The sequence below is a fragment of the Papio anubis genome, chromosome 2 (genome assembly GCF_008728515.1).
Source record: "Papio anubis isolate 15944 chromosome 2, Panubis1.0, whole genome shotgun sequence".
NCBI lineage: Eukaryota > Metazoa > Chordata > Mammalia > Primates > Cercopithecidae > Papio > Papio anubis.
The window spans coordinates 152,989,663-153,007,908 of NC_044977.1; the positions used below are offsets into that span (position 1 = coordinate 152,989,663).

Consider the following 18,246-nt stretch of genomic DNA (forward strand, 5'->3'; position numbering starts at 1 on the left):
TCAGCCTCCCGAGTAGCTGGGATTACAGGCAAGTGCCACCATGCCTGGCAAATTTTTGTATTTTTTTTTTTGTAGAGATGGGGTTTCACCATGTTGCCCAGGCTAGTCTCAAACTCCTGACCTCAAGTGATCCACCTGCCTCAGCCTCAGAAAGTGCTGGGCCACATTTATCTTCTTAAGTACCCATAGTGTGCACCTGGCCCACATTTATCTTAAGTACCCATAATCTAAGTCTGCTTTTCTCGAATTTGTAAGATTTTGTTTAAGAAAAGGTTTAAAGAAAGTTTGAAAATGATGCTATAACAACTGTTAAAAATAAATTGTTTATTGTATGTAAAATGCTTTTCGTAAGTCAGACACTATTTTTACTTCAGCTGGTTATGTGTGTATATTTATGAGTCTGTGTTGGGAGCAGGTGTTATTGATTGATGTCATCACATGATATTATATTACTTTTAGTCAAATGAATTTTTGGTGTGGGGAACTTATTTTTCAGGTTGAAGCACTCAATAAGTTAAAAACTTTAAATAGTTTAATCAAACTGAATGCAGTGAAGTTAAACAGAGCCAAAGGGAAGGAGGCCATGCATACTTGTTTAAAACAGAGTGCTTACCGGGAAGCCCTCTCTGACCTGCAGTCACCCCTGAACCCATGTGTTATCCTCTCGGAACTCTAGTAAGTGACTGTACTTTGCCCAGTGAATCTCCTATGAATAACAAGCAGAAAGTCACTGCCTTAGCGGAGTAGTAGGGTCAGCTGTCAGCCTCAAGAAGTAGAATATAATTAAGGAAGGAAAATCTTAAAAGTTCTCTGAGGCTATGCTTATATTCAATAGGATGTATGCTTATCAGCTAAACTTACCTGTGGATTCAGTGAAACTTATTACAAATGAATTTATATTTCAATTATATGTAATTAAATTTATTTTCTATATTACTGATATGTAAGAGTTGACAATCCTAATAAGCAAAATGTTGCAAACTATAGTAAATTATTTACTGATTGATTTTCCTATTTTAAAATGAGATCTTGTCTTGAGTGAATTTGGCAACTTATTTCTCACTTTCTCATTCCTTACAAAAGTAATAATGGAAAATAATAATCTGTATTCAGTATACCATCAGTATTCAAATGAATCCCTTGTTAAGAAATCAAAAATGGTCTCAAAATAGTTCTAATTTTAATCCAATGATTTGTTCTAATTTTTTATTCACTAAATGTAATAATGTAAAGTTAAGCAAATGAAACGAGAGGAGGAATGTTAAGTGGAGAAGGTGAGAAGGGAATCTTGGGTTTTGAGTCCAGCCTATTTTGCGTTAGTATATGCCACCCAAGGCTGTCCTCATTGTTGCTTTTCTACCAAGTGGGACTCTTCTAAGTCTGACTCTTCTGCAGACCGGAAAGGAATAGATGAGGAGTTTTCCCAAGCCTAGTATATCTTGGTAAAATTATAATCTTCTGTATCATTACACTGAAGTTGACTCATTTTCCCCACTTCATTTCAGTGTTGAAAAGTGCAAATACATGGATTCCAAAATGAAGCCTTTGTGGCTGGTATACAATAACAAGGTATTTGGTGAGGATTCAGTTGGAGTGATTTTTAAAAATGGTGATGGTAAGTACTGAGATTTTTAACATCATCAAATATCTTAGAATTTTTCATTTGTTGCCATTTTGCTTTGTCTGAAAGGTGATGTGTAGTGTAAGTGTGTAACAGTTTGCAGCCAGGAAGGTAGCTATTAATGGTCATAAAGTCAAATTCAGCGTGTCCTAAATGCCTTTTTTTCCCTCTTATAAAATGATTTATACCATTCACTTAAATACACTGTCCTAATGAACGTTCTTTTGTTTCCGCCTACAAAATACAAAGTGCGCCTACTCCTTTGATTAAAAAGCTTTTGAAATACAAGATATTATTTTTCCTTTTTTTTTTTTTTTGAGACAGGGTCTCACTGTCACCCAGGCTGGAGTGCAGTGGCACGATCTTGGCTCACTGCAACCTCCACCTCCCAGGCCCAAGTGATCATCCCACCTCAGCCCCCCAAGTAGCCGGGACTACAGGCACACGCCACACCTGGCTCACTTTTTGTGTTTTTTGTAAAGATGGGGTTTCACCATGTTGACCAGGCTGGTGTCGAACTCCTGAGCTCAAGTGATTCACCCACCCCAGCCTCTCAAAGTGCTGGGTTTACAGGCATGAGCCACCATGCCCAGACAAGGATATTTTCAGTAATATATTCATACGTCCTGTTTCAGTGACAGCAATATTGATTTTGCTGCCATTGTTTTGTACTTTAATGAAAGTACCTGACAGACCCAAAATTTGTAAAGGAAATGCCTCTGAAGTAATCACACCAGCCAATAGTCAGTGGTGACTTGTTAGTTATGTGACTACAAACAAGTCACAGAAAACTAATTGAGCTTCAGGTTTTTCACATCCATGAGGATTATAGCATCTGTATGTCAGGGTTATTAAAAGGAATTGAGATAACATAAGTAAGTGTGCTTATCAGAATATGTGCTTACAACTTACAAAGAACTCATAGGGTTTTGCTTAACATTTAATGTCACTTGATCATACAAATGTCATTATGTGGATGTCACTAGTATTATGTGCTCTATTCCCCGAAAATACCCTTAGACATGATAATAAATTCAGCCATTACAGTTTTGTATGCAAAATGTGATGCAGTTACTTATGTGATCTTAAGAACTCTCTGTGTAGTTGTAAAAGCGAGCAAGAAGGAAAAAATTAGCCATGTAATTAATGTAATACACATACAGTGTAATACAAACAGTATTACAGCATACAGTTAGTACAGTAACTTACACATGGTAAACAATTTTTTAAAATCTTTTAATTTAATGTCTAAAATAATGTCACAGGGACATGCTATCCAAAGAGTGTAATATTTGTTATAAAATTAGTGAAAATATTAGCACAGCATTTGTTAATGTTTTTAGTTAATTCTGAGTTAGTCTTGAATTAATTAGTTACAGGGCATAAAAGGGAAAGCACTTGTAATGAAGCAGTTTGTTTTCCCTTAGATTTACGACAGGATATGTTGACACTCCAGATGTTGCGCTTGATGGATTTACTCTGGAAAGAAGCTGGTTTGGATCTTCGGTGAGATCTAGTCTTTTTTTTTTTTTTTTTTTTTTTTTTGATCTAATGTTGTTGTCTTCCCACAGCAAAATATCTAGAATTTCTTGTTAATTCCTTCCCTCTTGTTGTTATTTTTAGTTGTTTTTCATAATAATATTTATATAGCACTTTACAATGTACTTTCAAATATGTTGTCTTGCCTAAACTTCTTCAGTTTAAAACTACACATGTGACTGAAATTCCAGAAAGAAGGAATAGGTTTGAATTTTAATAAGGCTTGGACAGACAGCAAGAATTACATTCCAGCCTATGGTTTTGAAAGATGTACTGTGGGTCATGGCAATGACAAAGCCAGAGAAAGTCCTGTGCCTTTTTATACTTAGTCTGGGGACATTCATTTCTCTACCTACCAAGGGAAAGGAGAGGAAGATGTTTAGGTGCATTCTCAGGTTTTTAGCTTGCCACCGTCAATAGGGGTAGATAGTGAGCAGAAGAAGTTTGTGGTGTGGTGACAGAAAAAAGGAAACATAAAATCAAGCCTCAGACTGGGAATTGTATTCACAATGAGCAGAACAGGGGGTAAATATTTAAAGAGCCCATAGAAATGAACATAAGGAAAAGATGTGAAAAGGCATTTTATAAAAGGTATAAAAATAAAGTAATAGGCATGGTGGTACATACCTGTAATCCCAGCACTTTGGGAGACCAAGGCGGGCAGATCACTTGGGGTCAGGAGTTTGAGACCAGCCTGGCCAAAATGGTGAAACCCTGTCTCTACAAAAATAATAATAATAATAAGCCACTATAGGCATGTGCCTATAGTCCCAGCTACTTGGGAGCTGAGGAAGGAGGATTTCTTGAGCCCAGGTGGTCAAGGCTGCAGTGAGCCAAGATCACGCCACTGCACTCCAGCTTGGGTGACAAAGTGAGAACCTATCTCAAAAAAGGAAAAAAAAAAGAACTCTTAACTTTTAAAATGGAATTATTTATGTACTTTCATAATATATCAAACTGCATATAAATTCTAAATATTTCATAATTTCTATTTTTATCTTATTGACTCCTGAACTATTTAAAATTACAGCTGGATACAGTGGCTCTTGCTTTTAATCCTAGTATTTTGGAAGGCCAAGGTGGGAGGATCGCTTGAACCCGGGAGTTCAAGACTGCCCTAGGCAACAGAGCAAGACTCTATCTCAGTAAATAAATAGATAAATAAATAAAATTTAATTTCCAAAGGCATACTTTTTTGTTTATCTATGATTTCTAATTTTATTGTGTTGTTATTGTATCAAGTATATGTTCAGATCTATATTCTCATTAAAGTTCAGTTTGAATTTGTCACTTCATAGATGTGTTACAACCTCCTATTATAATTGACATTTGTCGTTGCCTGCCTGCAGTCTTGTCAGTTTTTATCTTGATCTTATATTGGTTTTTTCTTTTTTTGTTTGTTTGTTTTTTGAGTCAGAGTCTTACTCTGTCACCCAGGCTGGAGTGCAGTGACATGATCTCAGCTCACTGCAACTTCTGCCTCCTGGGTTCAAGCAATTCTCGTACCTCAGCCTCCCGAGTAGCTGGGATTACAGGCACGGGTCACCAGGCTTGGTTTATTTTTGTATTTTTAGTAGAGACGAGGTTTCACCATGTTGGCCAGGCTGGTCTCAAACTACTGGCCTCAAGCATTGATCTTGTATTTGTAAATCTGTGCAAGGTTTGGTTTCTTTTAGCCTCTGTGCCCTCCTTTATCATTAAGAAATATGCCTCTTAATCCCTAGTAATTTTGTTTTAGTCTGTTTTGTCCAAAATTGACATTTGTATACCAGCTTTATTTTGGTTAGTATTTACCTTTGTATATTTTATTTTTAACTTTTATTTCATTTTATATTTATCTCCTGTAAATAGCATATAGTTGAATTTTTTTGTGAGGATGGATTTACTCCAATATGAAAGTATTTTATTAGGAAATTTTAATTGTTTATTGTGATTACTATATACTTATTTATTTCTACTATCTTATTGTATGTTTTATATTTACATCCTTGTTTTTGTCCTTTTTCTCATTTCCTTTTGTTGGATTGATAGAGTTTTAAAATTTTCATTTTCTCTTTCTATAAAATACTTTTAAAATTCTTACTTATTAAAAAAAATTTTTGTGGCTGGGCACGGTGGCTCAAGCCTGTAATCCCAGCACTTTGGGAGGCTGAGACGGGTGGATCACAAGGTCAGGAGATCGAGACCATCCTGGCTAACATGGTGAAACCCCGTCTCTACTAAAAAATACAAAAAACTAGCCGGGCGAGGTGGCGGGCGCCTGTAGTCCCAGCTACTCGGGAGGCTGAGGCAGGAGAATGGCGTGAACCCGGGAGGTGGAGCTTGCAGTGAGCTGAGATCCAGCCACTGCACTCCAGCCTGGGCGACAGAGCGAGACTCTGTCTCAAAAAAAAAAAAAATTTTTTTTGTTAGAGATGGAGTCTCACTCTCACCCAGGCTTGAGTGCACTGGCATAATCATAGCTCACTGCAGCCACAAACTCCTTAGTAACACAATCATAGCTCACTGCAGTTACAAACTCCTGGGTACCAGCAGTCCTCTCACCTCAGCCTCTTGAGTAACTAGGACTACAGGCACATGCCACCATGCCTGGTTCATTTAAAAATTTTTTTGAGAGTCAGTCTCTCACTATGTTGCTCTGTCTGGTCTCAAACTCCTGGCCTCAAGCGTTCCTCCCACCTCAGTCTCCCAAGTTTACAGGGATTACAGACATGTGCCACCATACCCAGCTCATATAGAATCTTTATATGCTGTATTATTTATTTTAGGGAATATTCTTAAGTTTTTAGACTGCATATTTGATTTAACAAATTCTTTTTTTTTCTTTTTTTCTTTTTTCTTTTGAGACAGGAGTTTTCCTCTTGTTGCCCAGGCCAGAGTGCAGTGGCACAATCTCGGCTCACTGCAACCTCCACCTCCCGGGTTCAAGAGATTCTCCTGCTTCAGCCTCCCAAGTAGATGGGGTTATAGGCATGTGCCACCATGCCTGGCTAATTTTGTATTTTTAATAGAGACGGGGTTTCTCCATGTTGGTTAAGCTGGTCTTGAACTCCCAACCTCAGGTGATCCGCCCGCTTTGGCCTCCCAAAGTGTTGGGATTACAGGCGTGAGCCACCGCGCCCGGCCTGATTTAACAAATTCCAAAGTTAATCCATAACTTAGCCCTCTTCTTGATCATTATAGGTACTTTAGGATAAATTCTACCACTTATATTTTAACTAATATTTAACAACTCCTTATATTAGTTATTTGTTATGGTGAATTTTTACTAGAATTTCTTATATACAATTTTAAAGATTTCTTTATTCACCATTGCTTTTTGTAACATACTCCCTCACTCCAGGTTTTGTCTAAAAACGAATTTATATTACCCTCAATCTTGAGTAAGGCTGGGCACGGTGGCTCACACCTGTAATCCCAGCACTTTGAGAGGCCAAGGCGGGTGGATCACCTGAGATCAGGAGTTCAAGACCAGACTGACCAACATGGCGAAACCCCGTCTCTACTAAAAACACAAAATTAACAAGGCATGGTGGCATATCCCTGTAGTCCCAGCTACTTGGGAGGCTGAGGCAGGAGAATCTCTTGAACCCAGGAAGAGGGGGTTGCAGTGAGTGGAGATGGCGCCATTGCACTCCAGCCTGGGCAACAAGAGCGAAACTCCATCTGAAAAAAAAAAAATCTTGAGTAATAGTTTAGCTGGGTATGGAGTTTTTGTTTATTATTATTGGGATACAGTATAATTGTCATATCACAATTCACTGGTTTAGAGTATACATTTCAGTGGTTATATGCATTTTCTGAGTTGTGCAACCATCACCACAATTAATTTTACAACATTTTTATCAACCCTCCAAAAACCCTGCACTCCTTAGCTGTTACCCCCATCCCCCTCCCTGAAACCACTCCAACTCTAGGCAACCACTAATTAATTTTCTATAGATGTACCTTTTTTGGACATCTCATATAAATAGAAACACAATATGTAGGCCTTTGTCACTGGGCTTCTTTATTTAAGCATAATGGCTTCAAAGTGTATTCAAGTTTTAACAGTGACCAGTATTTCATTTCTTTGAATCATTGTCAAGCAATATTCTTTTGCAAGGATGTGCCACATATTCATACATCAGTTAATGAATATTTTGGTTGGTTTCACTATTTTGCTATTATGATAACTGCTATAAAACAATACATAGATAAATGTACACAATTAATGCTATAAACATTTGTGTACAACTTTTGAGTAAATCTGTGTTTTAAATTCTTTTGGTAAATACCTAGGATTAAAATTACTGGGACTGATGTTAACTTTATGTTCAACTTTTTGAGAAACTATCAAACTGTTTCCCACACACCTGCATCATTTTACATTCCAACCAGCAGTGTACAAACGTTCCAATTTCTCTTCATTCTCACCAACACTTGTTATTGTCCATCTTTTTTTAATTATTGCTACCCTAGTAGGTTTGAGGTGTTATCTCATTGTGGATTTAATTTGCATTTTTCCAATGACTAATGTTGTTGAGCAGCTTTTATGTGCTTGTTGGTTATTTGTATACTTTCTTTGATGAAATTTAGATCTATTTAGATCCTCTGCTCATTTGTAAATTGGGTTATTTGTCTTTTTATTGTTAAGGTATAAGAATACTTTATATATTTTGTATACTAGACCCTTCTTAGATAAATTATTTGCAAATATGTTTTTCTGGTTGTTTGTTCACTTTAATTTTTAAATAGTATGTGTGGTAGGAATCTAACTTTATTCTTTTCCATTTAGATATATAGTTGTCTCAGCACCATTTGTTGAAAAGATTATTCTTTCTTCATTGAATTATCTTGGCATCTATGTCAAAAATCAATTGATTATACATGTGAAGGTTTTTTTCTGAACTCTAAGTTCCATTCTATATGTCTGTCCCTATGTATAGTTTTGATTACTGTGACTTAATAATAAGTTTTTAAATCAGGGAGAATGAATCCTCCAACCTTTGTTCTTTCTCTCTTTTCATTTATCTGGGATTGTGTTAATTTTTCCTTTGTTTCTGAATAAGAATTTTGCTACTTGATAGGTTTTCCTTCAGCATGTCTAATACATCATCCCACTTTCTTCTGGCTTCCCTGGTTTCTAATGAGAAATCAGCTGTTAATCTCATTTAAGATCCTTGTAAGTGATGAGTCATATCTCTCTTGTTCCTCTCAAGATTCTCTTTATTTTTGGCTCTTGACAGTTCGATTATAATATGCCTACTTCTATTAGAGTTTATTCTACTTTGAATTAATTGAGCATCCTGGACATATATATTATTGTTTCTCAGTGAATTTGGGGAGTTTCTGGCCGTAATTTTTTCATATATTTTTTCTGCCTCTCTCTCTCATCTCCTTCTGAAACTGCCATTATGCATTTATTGCTATGCTTGATGGTGTTCTACAGGTCTCTAAGGCTCTGTTCTTTTTTCTTCATTATTTTTTCTTTTGTTTCTCTGATTATAGATAATTGACCTATCCTCAAGTTTGCCAGTTTTTTATTATGCTGGAATCTGCTGTTGTGCCTTCCTGGTGAATTTTTAAATTTCACTTATTGCCCTTTTCAACTCTGGAATTTCTGTTTGATTCATTTAAATAATTTCTATCTATTGATAGTCTTCCTTTGTTGATACATCATTCTCAGTTTTTTCTGTTTTGTTTGTTTTGAGATAGAGTCTCGCTCTGTTGCCCAGGCTGGAGCATAGTGGCACGGTCTCGGCTCACTGCAACCTCCACCTCCCAGGTTCAAGCGATTCTCCAACTCAGCCTCCCGAGTAGCTGGGACAATGACAAGTGGCCACTATAACTCCTGGCTAATTTTTGTACTTCTAGTAGAGACAGGGTTTTATCATGTTGGCAAGGCTGGTCTCGAACTCCTGACCTCAAGTGATCCACCTGCCTCGGCCTCCCAAAGTGCTGGGATTACAGGTGTGAGCCACCGCGCCTAACCTTGTAGTTCTTTAGACATGGTTTCCTTTAGTTCTTTGAACATGTTTAAAATAGGGGTTTTTAAATCTTTGTGTAATAAGTTCAAAATTTGAGTTTCCTGAAGGACAGTTTCATTGAATGCATTTTTCCTGTATATGTGCCATGCTTTCTTGTTTCTTTGTATGTCTCATACTTTTTGCCAAAAACTGTTCACTTTAAATAATTTTGCAACTCTGAAAATCAGATTCCTTCTCCCTTCAGGATTTGTTGTTGTGGCTGTTTGTTTATTTTAGTGACTTTTTTGAACTAATTACGTAAAGTTTGTATTTTTTGTCATGTGTGGTCACTGATGTCTTTGCTTAGTTTATTGGTCAGCTAATGGTTGACCTGATTTTCTTTTTTTTTTGAGATGGAGTTTCACTCTTGTTGCCCAGGCTGGACTGCAATGGCACGATCTCAGCTCACCGCAACCTCTGCCTCCCAGGTTCAAGCAGTTCTCCTGCCTCAGCCTCTGTAGTAGCTGGGATTGTAGACATGTGCCACCACGCCTGGCTAATTTTGTTTTTTTTTTTTTTTTTTTTTTTTTTAGTAGAGACGGGGTTTCTCCATGTTGGTCAGGCTGGTCTCGAACTCCGGACCTCAGGTGATCCACCCACCTCAGCCTCCTAAAGTGCTGGGATTACAGGTGTGAGCCACCGCGCCGGCCTGACCTGATTTTCTTAAAGGCCTGGAATCCACCCCTCTTCCAGTCTGCTGAGGCACTTTATGTGCATGTTGGGTCATGCCTTCAATAGTCAGCCTGGTAGTTCAGAATTGTGCCTTAGCCCTAACTTTCTGCTTTCACAAGGCCCCCACGTTAGCCATAGTTGAGAGCCAGGGCCTTGTAAGCTCTTTCCTCTGCATGTACACAGACCTGGGAATCCACAATAGTATCCATGCACATGGCCTTCTAGATTCCTACCAGTAATTTTGGAGCTTTTCAATGCACCATATGGACATCTAATTACCTATCTTTTCCTTTTAAGCTTTCAGTTAGCTTGTTGGTTCCCCCAGCTGTTATTTACCCCCAAGACAGCTTCAATGTTAAACAGATGCCTCTGAGTGTTTTTGAGAAACTCCCCAGGAAAAAGGCAGTTCATGCTAGGTGAGGTCTGAGTCAGGTCAAATAAACATAGTATTGTAAGTGGGATCTTCCTGGAAACTACCAGAGAGGCAAAAGAATGACAGTTCTGTGGGAATTGGGCTTTGAAGGAGCTCCAACTTCATTTTTCTTTCCCCTGGTGGCTGTCAGACTTGCATTTACCATGATTGTGGGCTGTTTGTTGTCAAGGCTACCACATAACTGGGAAGGGGGTTGGGACTAGGCTATGGTAAAACAAAAGAGATTCAAGGGTGTGTGTGTGTGTGTGTGTGTTTTAAATAAACACTCATTGGATTGCTGCAAGCCTTTGTTATATTTTCAGAACTCAAATAGTTGATTCTGACAATTTTTGTCCATATTCTTGTTGCTTTTATGGAAAAGTAGATATTCAGAGTTTGATATCATTTGGCTGTAGAAGTTTGAAATCCAAATTGACTGTTTTCCTCAGAAGCCTTGAGGATATTATTCATTTGTCTTCTCGTCTCTATTTAGAAGTCTGTTCTCAGTCTAGTTATTGGTTCTTTGTAAGTAATGTCTTTTTTACACCTTAGTGCATCAAAAAGTTTCTCTTTGCCTTTAGTGTCTGCAGGCACAATACACAATTGTGCGTGTGTATTTCTTTTCTTTTTTTCATCACCATTTTCATTGTGCCTTTTCAAAGAAGTCACATCTTTTAGTTTTTAAAAACTTTGAACATTTCCTTCAGTATTGCAGTTCTCCTACTCTCGTCTTTTTCTGCAGCTCTAGTAGATTTATGTTAAACTTTCCTATTCTCTCCTTTATGTCTCTTAACTTTCCATATTTTCTATCTTTTCATATCTTATTATAACAGTTTTACTCAAGTCTCTGTGTGCTCTGGCATTGACACCAGGCTGAGTCTTTCCATATCTTTATGTGACTTTCTTAGTAATTTCCTATTCTTTTTCAGTTGATTAATTATCTCTGCAACAGTGTTTACTCTCCTGTATTGTATTTTTTTTCTGCTTAGACTGTCTATTCTTTTACATCTCTTTCATTTTAAAGTCTCTCTCTCTCTTTTTTTTGGACGGAATCTCGCTCTGTCGCCCAGACTGGAGTGCACTGGCGCAATCCTGGCTCACTGCAAACTCCGCCTCCTGGGTTCACGCCATTCTCTTGCCTCAGCCTCCCGAGTAGCTGGGACTACGGGCACCCACCTCTGCGCCCGGCTAATTTTTTGTATTTTTAGTAGAGATGGGGTTTCACCATGGTCTCAATCTCCTGGTCTCGATCTCCTGACCTCGTGATCCACATGCCTTGGCCTCCCAAAGTGCTGGGATTACAGGCATGAGCCACCATGCCCAGCCTTTTTTTTTTTTTTTAAATGGAGTTTTGCTTTCTCGCCCAGGCTGGAGTTCAGTGGCACGATCTTGGCCAACTACAATCTCCACCTCTGGGGTTCCAGCGATTCTCCTGCCTTAGCCTCCCCATTAGCTGGGATTACAGGAACCCGCCACCATGCCCGGCTAATTTTTGTATTTTTAGTAGAGGCAGGGTTTCGCCATGTTGGCCAGGCTGGTCTCGAACTGTTGAACTCAGGTGATCAACCTGGCTCCATCTCCCAGGTCAAAGTGCTGGGATTACAGGCGTGAGCCACCACGCCCAGCCTAAAGTCTCTTTCATATTGCTCTTTTTTAGTTCTTGGGATATTACTTTTTCATTTATCTGTGTAACTTTATTCATTTCCTGATATAGTTAATAATACTCAGTTTTGAATTCATTATTGATGGATATTATGTTTTCTGTAAAGGTCCTTTGCTTCCTGGGTTATGAATATATCTGTAAAAATGAGTTTGTATTTTGTTTGTGCTGTTGCCAAAGGCCGGTACACACGATCAACCAGTTTTTATGTTAACTCCCTACCTTCAGACCATCACACCTCATAGTTTATATTTAGATCTCACAAGAGAGTGTGGGAAGGCTTGAATTTTTGCACTTACATGAAACTTTTTTCTTGCCCACCCAATTTCTGGGGGTAGATGGGAAACTTTATACCACATCATCAGTGAACAGATATTTCAAGTTCCAGTCCTCCCAGACCTCAGCTTTGTGTGGTGTGGGATATGATGAGGTTTCTCTTCAAATAATTTGATCAATCTTTTATTCTTTAATTCATATTACCCCCTGCTTTTTTTCTCCTTTTTCTCCCTTTTTTTCCTTTTTGCCTTTGTTAGATGCGCAGGCACGCCACAGTACCAAGCGTTATCAGTAGCAGCTCACATTCCTTTCCTTATTTAGAAAGAGGACTAACTTTCTAGCTCATTACAGATACCCCTTCCCCTTCCTCTCCACTTTTTTTTTTTACGTGCCCACCCTATCTAAAAATAATCAAATGTTTAGCTAACCAGGATTAGTTTAGGTTGTACAACCCGACCCCAGCCAATGGGGAAAGAGTACAGGGGCAGGACTTGCGTCAGGAATAAAGGCTCTAGTGCCCCTTTGTTCAGGTGTGCTCTCGTGGCAACTGGCGAAGAAGGCACCCCTCTGCGCAGTTGTAAATTTGCTTTCCTAAGAATCCTTTGTTCCCCAGCACTTTGGGAGGCTGAGGCAGGTGGATCACGAGGTCAGGAGATCGAGACCATCCTGGCAAACACAGTGAAACCCCGTCTCTACTAAAAATACAAAAAAATTAGCCAGGCGTAGGGGCGGGCGCCTGTAGTCCCAGCTTCTCAGGAGGCTGAGGCAGGAGAATGGCGTGAACCCGGGAGGCGGCGGAGCTTGCAGTGAGCAGAGATCGCGCCACTGCACTCCAGCCAGGGCGACAGAGCGAGACTCCGTCTCAAAAAAAAAAAAAAAGAATCCTTTGTTTAAGTGTTCAGTTTCCTTAGGATTTTGAGCCTTAGTCCAAACATTAGTTCGATGTCGGGTCCAGATTCTACCTCATGGGCCTAAGTCCATGACTGTTTTTGGTGGGCATTGAAATGTCAGCCAAGTCTAACTTCCTGAGCCACTGCTGTGAGCAATCTCTATTTTTGGAACCTAGAGGTCTTTTTTTCTTTCTTTTTTAGCCACACCCATTTATAAAACCTTTGGACTTACCATTTTTTTAATGTGATTTAGTATCTACCGCTACTTAGTCTACAAGGTTGCTAGAAACGGTTAGACTTGACATCGACTTTGTTCCTGCAAGATTATAGTATCTCCTGATTAATTTCTTAAGTTTCAGTTATAGTCTGTTCATTATGAAATATATATGTAGCCACCCTTTATTATTAACTGACCCAGGCATTGTATTAAGTTCTTCTCGTAAGTAATATCATATAGGCTTACAACTCTATAGGGCTATGTTATTTCTTTTTAACACATTAAAAATTAAAGTGCTAGAGATTTTAAACAAAGGTTACAGAAATATTAAATGGCAGAGCTAAATTCAAATCCAGGACTGTCAGACTCTAAATTAATGTCTGTTTATTATTTTACCCATCTGGCTAAGTGAGAAAACAATTGTGGTGAGACATGTCTAGTACTAATCTTGGTTTATCAAAGTATAATGGTGCCTAAAATACCTAAATTTCCTTTTTTTTCTTAAAGAAATAATATTTTATTTTTAGGTTTTTCAAGTTACACTTTCCAGTAGTGTAAAGGTAGAAAGAGCAATTTGATGTGAGTGTTGTTTCTTTAATGGGATTGTAGATGGGATTAGAATAAAGAAAAGAGATCATAATTCATCTAAAAAGGACACCATGGCTACCACAGGTGACAGATTTTTTCTTTTAAATTAGGAGGAATTTCTAATGCAGCTGTGTAAAAATAGAATTGGTAGCTTTGAATAGGTAGCAAGTTTTTCAGCCACTCATAAGGTATACTGCATAGGTGAGGGGAATAGGTCACTAGAATAAACTGTCTGCTTGAGGACCATAAACCCAGTTGGACCTGGGCTACCTGTTTTTGTAAATGAAGTTTTACTGGCACACAGCCATTTAGTTACATATTATGGATGGCTGCTTTTGTGCTGCAACTGCAGAGTTGAGTGTTTAGTCTGTAGTGCCTAAAATATTTATTGTCTGGCTCATTCCGGGAAGAGTTTACCAACTCCTTCTATGTAAAGTAAATCCCCAGGAATATGTTTTTACTTGACTGATCCCACAAAAAAGGAGGGAAACTTCAAGCTGAAGTTTAGTAATTCATTTGTTCTTTCCAAGGCTGGCACAGAAGCTACACAGTGGTCTTCTTTGCTAATAGTAGATTCACACCATATGATGAGCCTCATTTAGTTATGAAAAGCTAAGCTAAAGACTATTTCCTGGCATTCTTAGTTCCATCAGCCTAATTGAAAACCCCAACCAAGTTATTCTTAGTTTTGATTTTATTTATCTAAATGTAAAGCACATTTAGCATCAAATGAAGTTCATTGTGACCTCAGACAATGGGAGGCAGCCACATGTGGGAGTGCTGGAAATAAATCTAGTGTCTAGCTGATGGGAAACATTGTGTGAAGAAAAAGGAACTCGTCTGTCCAGAGGAATCTTTGCTGACTTTTTGTACTCTGACCCCATGTTTTTAAAAAATGAAGGACTTTAATTTTTTTTAAGTTCATTTCCAAACTGATACCTTTTTCTCACCAAACCTTTTTTACTGTTTCTATAAATATATGTGCTCCAATGTTTCTATTTTGTTTGTTTTTTCTTTTGGCCAGCTGTTTAGGTTAAAGTGGGTCACGTAGCACACACTCTTTTAAGGTCAATCCCAAATCTTGAGGTACCTTCTGTACATTACTATTTTAGTACTTGTAACTGTGCCATGTTTGCATGGTTTAAAATGCATATTGCTCGTCTTCATTTTTCTGTGATGTTCCAAAATAATCTTTTGGTATCTTTCATGTCAACTTAGATCATTTGTAAGACACTGATATGTTAGGACACCTTGACCTCCTTTGGCGAACAAGTAATAAGCAAATCTTATAGGCTGGGTACATGTAAACCTATCTGGCCTTGGGTAGATTTGCCAGTCCTCTGCATGCCCCCACTCCACCCCAACAAATACATGTGAAATCAGTTTTTTGACAGTTGCCTCCATTAAGACTTCATATCCGAATTACACTAATGGAGTTTACCTTTTACATCCCTTTTTTTTTTTGAGACAGGGTCTCACTGCATCACCCCAGCTGGAGTGCAGGGGCACAATCATGGTTCACAGCAGCCTCAACCTCTTGGGCTCAGGTGATCTTCCACCTCAGCCTCCTGAGTAGCTGCCATAGGCACCTGCCACTATGCCTGGCTAATTTTTGTACTTTTTGTGGAGACGAAGTTTCACCATGTTGTCCAGGCTGGTCTTGAACTCCTTGACTCAAGCAGTCTGCCCACCTTGGCCTCCCAAAGTGTTAGGATTACAGGCATGAGCCACCACGCCTGGTCTACTTCCCTTTTAAGAGACCTATACAAAAGTTATTTAATGACAGTGGTGTCAGCAGTCTCAGAGGGTTGGAGGAAGAAGGTGGAAATAATGCAAGCATTAGGTAAAAGATTTAAACTTTTCTCCTTTGGAAGCCATGGGCTAAGGTACTACTCAGACTTTGGTCACTGTGTCGGAATCAAAATCAGAGATAAGAAAGAAAAATACCACATATTCTCACTCATAAGTAGGAGCTAAATAATATATACACATAGAAGCGGGGTATGAGTTGATGGGCAATGGGGACTTAAAGGGTTGGCATGGGTGGTTGATGGTAGGTTGCTTGGTGGGTACAATGTGTGTTGCTACAGTGAAGGCCCTGACTTCACCACAGTGCAATATATCACTGTAGCAAAATTGCACTTCTACCCCGTGAATATATACAAGTTGTAAAAAACAAATTTTTAAAACCAGATAACTTGCTATATACCTGTTTAGAGTAAGGATATGGTGCTGCCATCCCCGTGTTGTAGAATTTATTTCATTTTTAAATGCTTGATTTAGTGTGAAAGGTAACAAATTGCTACTTGAGTCAGAAAGTCTGAGAAAGGAGGGTAAACATTACTGAAATTGTAGTCTTGGCCTTTATAAGAAGTGTAGAAGTTGAGTGCAAAGGGGACCTAGGTGAGATGATCAGGGCCCAAGAGTTTGTCCCCATTTTGACTTCTGTCGAACTGTGTCTCTGAGAAGGATGTTTTTCCTTCTCATTGTGAACATTCTACCCTCAAGGCACTGAAAGCTTTTATCATTGCCTGCTTTTGAAAAGGAAGTTATTGGACTTCTGCCTACTTTGGCTGCAACTGGAGTGAGAGGAGATGCAGGAAAGTGAGAAAGTGCTCTTTAACCTGGCAGTGTTTGCTTTACGTGTGTTATGTCATGATAAGAATAAGGGGTGTCATTAAAAACATTAATGCTGCATTAGAAGAATGCTTCATTCTCTTATTTTGTATTTTGACAGTTCTGCTCCCAACCTCGTTTTGCTAGAACTAGAAAAGTGTTTTTATTATTATTTTTTTCTGAGATGGAGTTTTGCTCTTGTTGCCCAGGCTGGCGTACAATGATGCAGTCTCGGTTTGCTGCAACCTCTGCCTCCTGGGTTCAAGCAATTCTCCTGCCTAAGCCTCCCGAGTAGCTGGGATTACAGGCACCTGCCACCATACCTGGCTAATTTTTTGTATTTTTAGTAGAGACAGGGTTTTAGCATGTTGGCCAGGCTGGTCTCGAACCCCTGACCTCAGGTGATCCACCTGCCTCGGCCTCCCAAAGTGCTGAGATAACAGGCATGAGCCACTGTTCCTGGCTGAAAAGTGCTTTTAAAAAAGCATAAAATAATTTAATTTTTTTTTGGAAGGAGTTTTAGAAACTTTAATGTTAGAAACTATCTGATTGTGATACATGCTAACACACTCATATACTCCCTCCTCCCCACAACACACACACAGCCTCTCTTTGTCGCTCATAAAGTCCTTCAGAGGCTTTCTCAGTGCTTTTAGGAGTATGACAGAAGTCCTTACATGGCCAACAGGGACCTGCATGGTCCTTTCAACACTTATTTTGTCTTCCTCATCTTTCTGTTGTGCTCGCCCTTGTGCTCTCCTCCAGCCCTGCTGTCATTCCTCCACATGGAAGTCTTTTTTTTTTCTTTCAAGACAGAGTCTTGCCCTGTCACCAGGCTGGAGTGCAGTGGCTCACTACAACCTTCACCTCCCAGGTTCAAGTGATTCTCCTGCCTCAGCCTCCCAAGTAGCTGGGACTACAGGCGCACACCACCACGTCCAGCTAATTTTTGTATTTTCAGTAGAGACAGGGTTTCACCATGTTGGCCAGCATGATCTCAATCTCTTGATCTCATGATCTGCCTGCCTCAGCCTCCCAAAGTGCTGGGATTACAGGCGTGAGCCACCGTACCCGGCCAGGAAGTCTTTTTTGACTCCTACCATATTCTCCTGGCACTTCTTCCTTATACAGAGGTCACACATGCACATTGTACATTTGCAGTTTATAAGCTCAGTGAATGTAGGAACTGCTGCTCTTTGGTTTTCTTGTTTGTTTGTTTGTTGCTTATTTCTGTATCTCCAGAATCTAACACAATGCTTGGTTAGCTGTACCCAAGTATTTATTGAGTACATGAATTCCATCCATTGTATTTTCTGTAGCTACCTGATCTTTGAACCTTTCAAGATATCTCATTCCATTTTAGTGTTCTTATTATAATAGAAATTAGAGAAAATATTTGCAACCAAAATGAGAAAAAGGTAATATTAATATACAAAGAGCTCAAATAAGTTACTGAAGAAAATGTCTAAAGCCCTAATAAATAGACAAAGAATGTAAATAGCTAAGTCACAAAAGAAAGAATGCTTAAAAGATCCAGGCGCAATGGCTCATGGCTGTAATCCCAACACTTTAGGAGGCCGAGGCAGTAGGATCACTCGAAGCCAGGAGTTACAAGCCTTGGCGACAAAGCAAGACCCCATCTCTACAAAAACCAAAAAAAAAAACCAGCCAGGCATAGTGGCACTCACCTGTAGTCCCAGCTACTCTGGAGCCAAAGAGGGGAGGATTGCCTTGAGCCCATGGGTCT

At 39.0% G+C, this 18,246-nt stretch overlaps 1 protein-coding gene across 4 annotated transcripts in view; it reads left to right on the forward strand.

The window, feature by feature from the left end:
- Positions 1 to 18,246, forward strand: part of PIK3CB (phosphatidylinositol-4,5-bisphosphate 3-kinase catalytic subunit beta) — a 186,063-nt gene that overhangs the window by 155,954 nt on the left and 11,863 nt on the right. For all 4 annotated transcript variants that reach the window (XM_009201618.4, XM_017955846.2, XM_017955847.2 and 1 more), the window contains 3 exons: positions 497 to 675; positions 1,506 to 1,615; positions 3,049 to 3,127. In XM_009201618.4, coding sequence (XP_009199882.1) covers positions 497 to 675; positions 1,506 to 1,615; positions 3,049 to 3,127 — 368 coding nt within the window. The remainder of the gene's footprint in view (positions 1 to 496; positions 676 to 1,505; positions 1,616 to 3,048; positions 3,128 to 18,246) is intronic.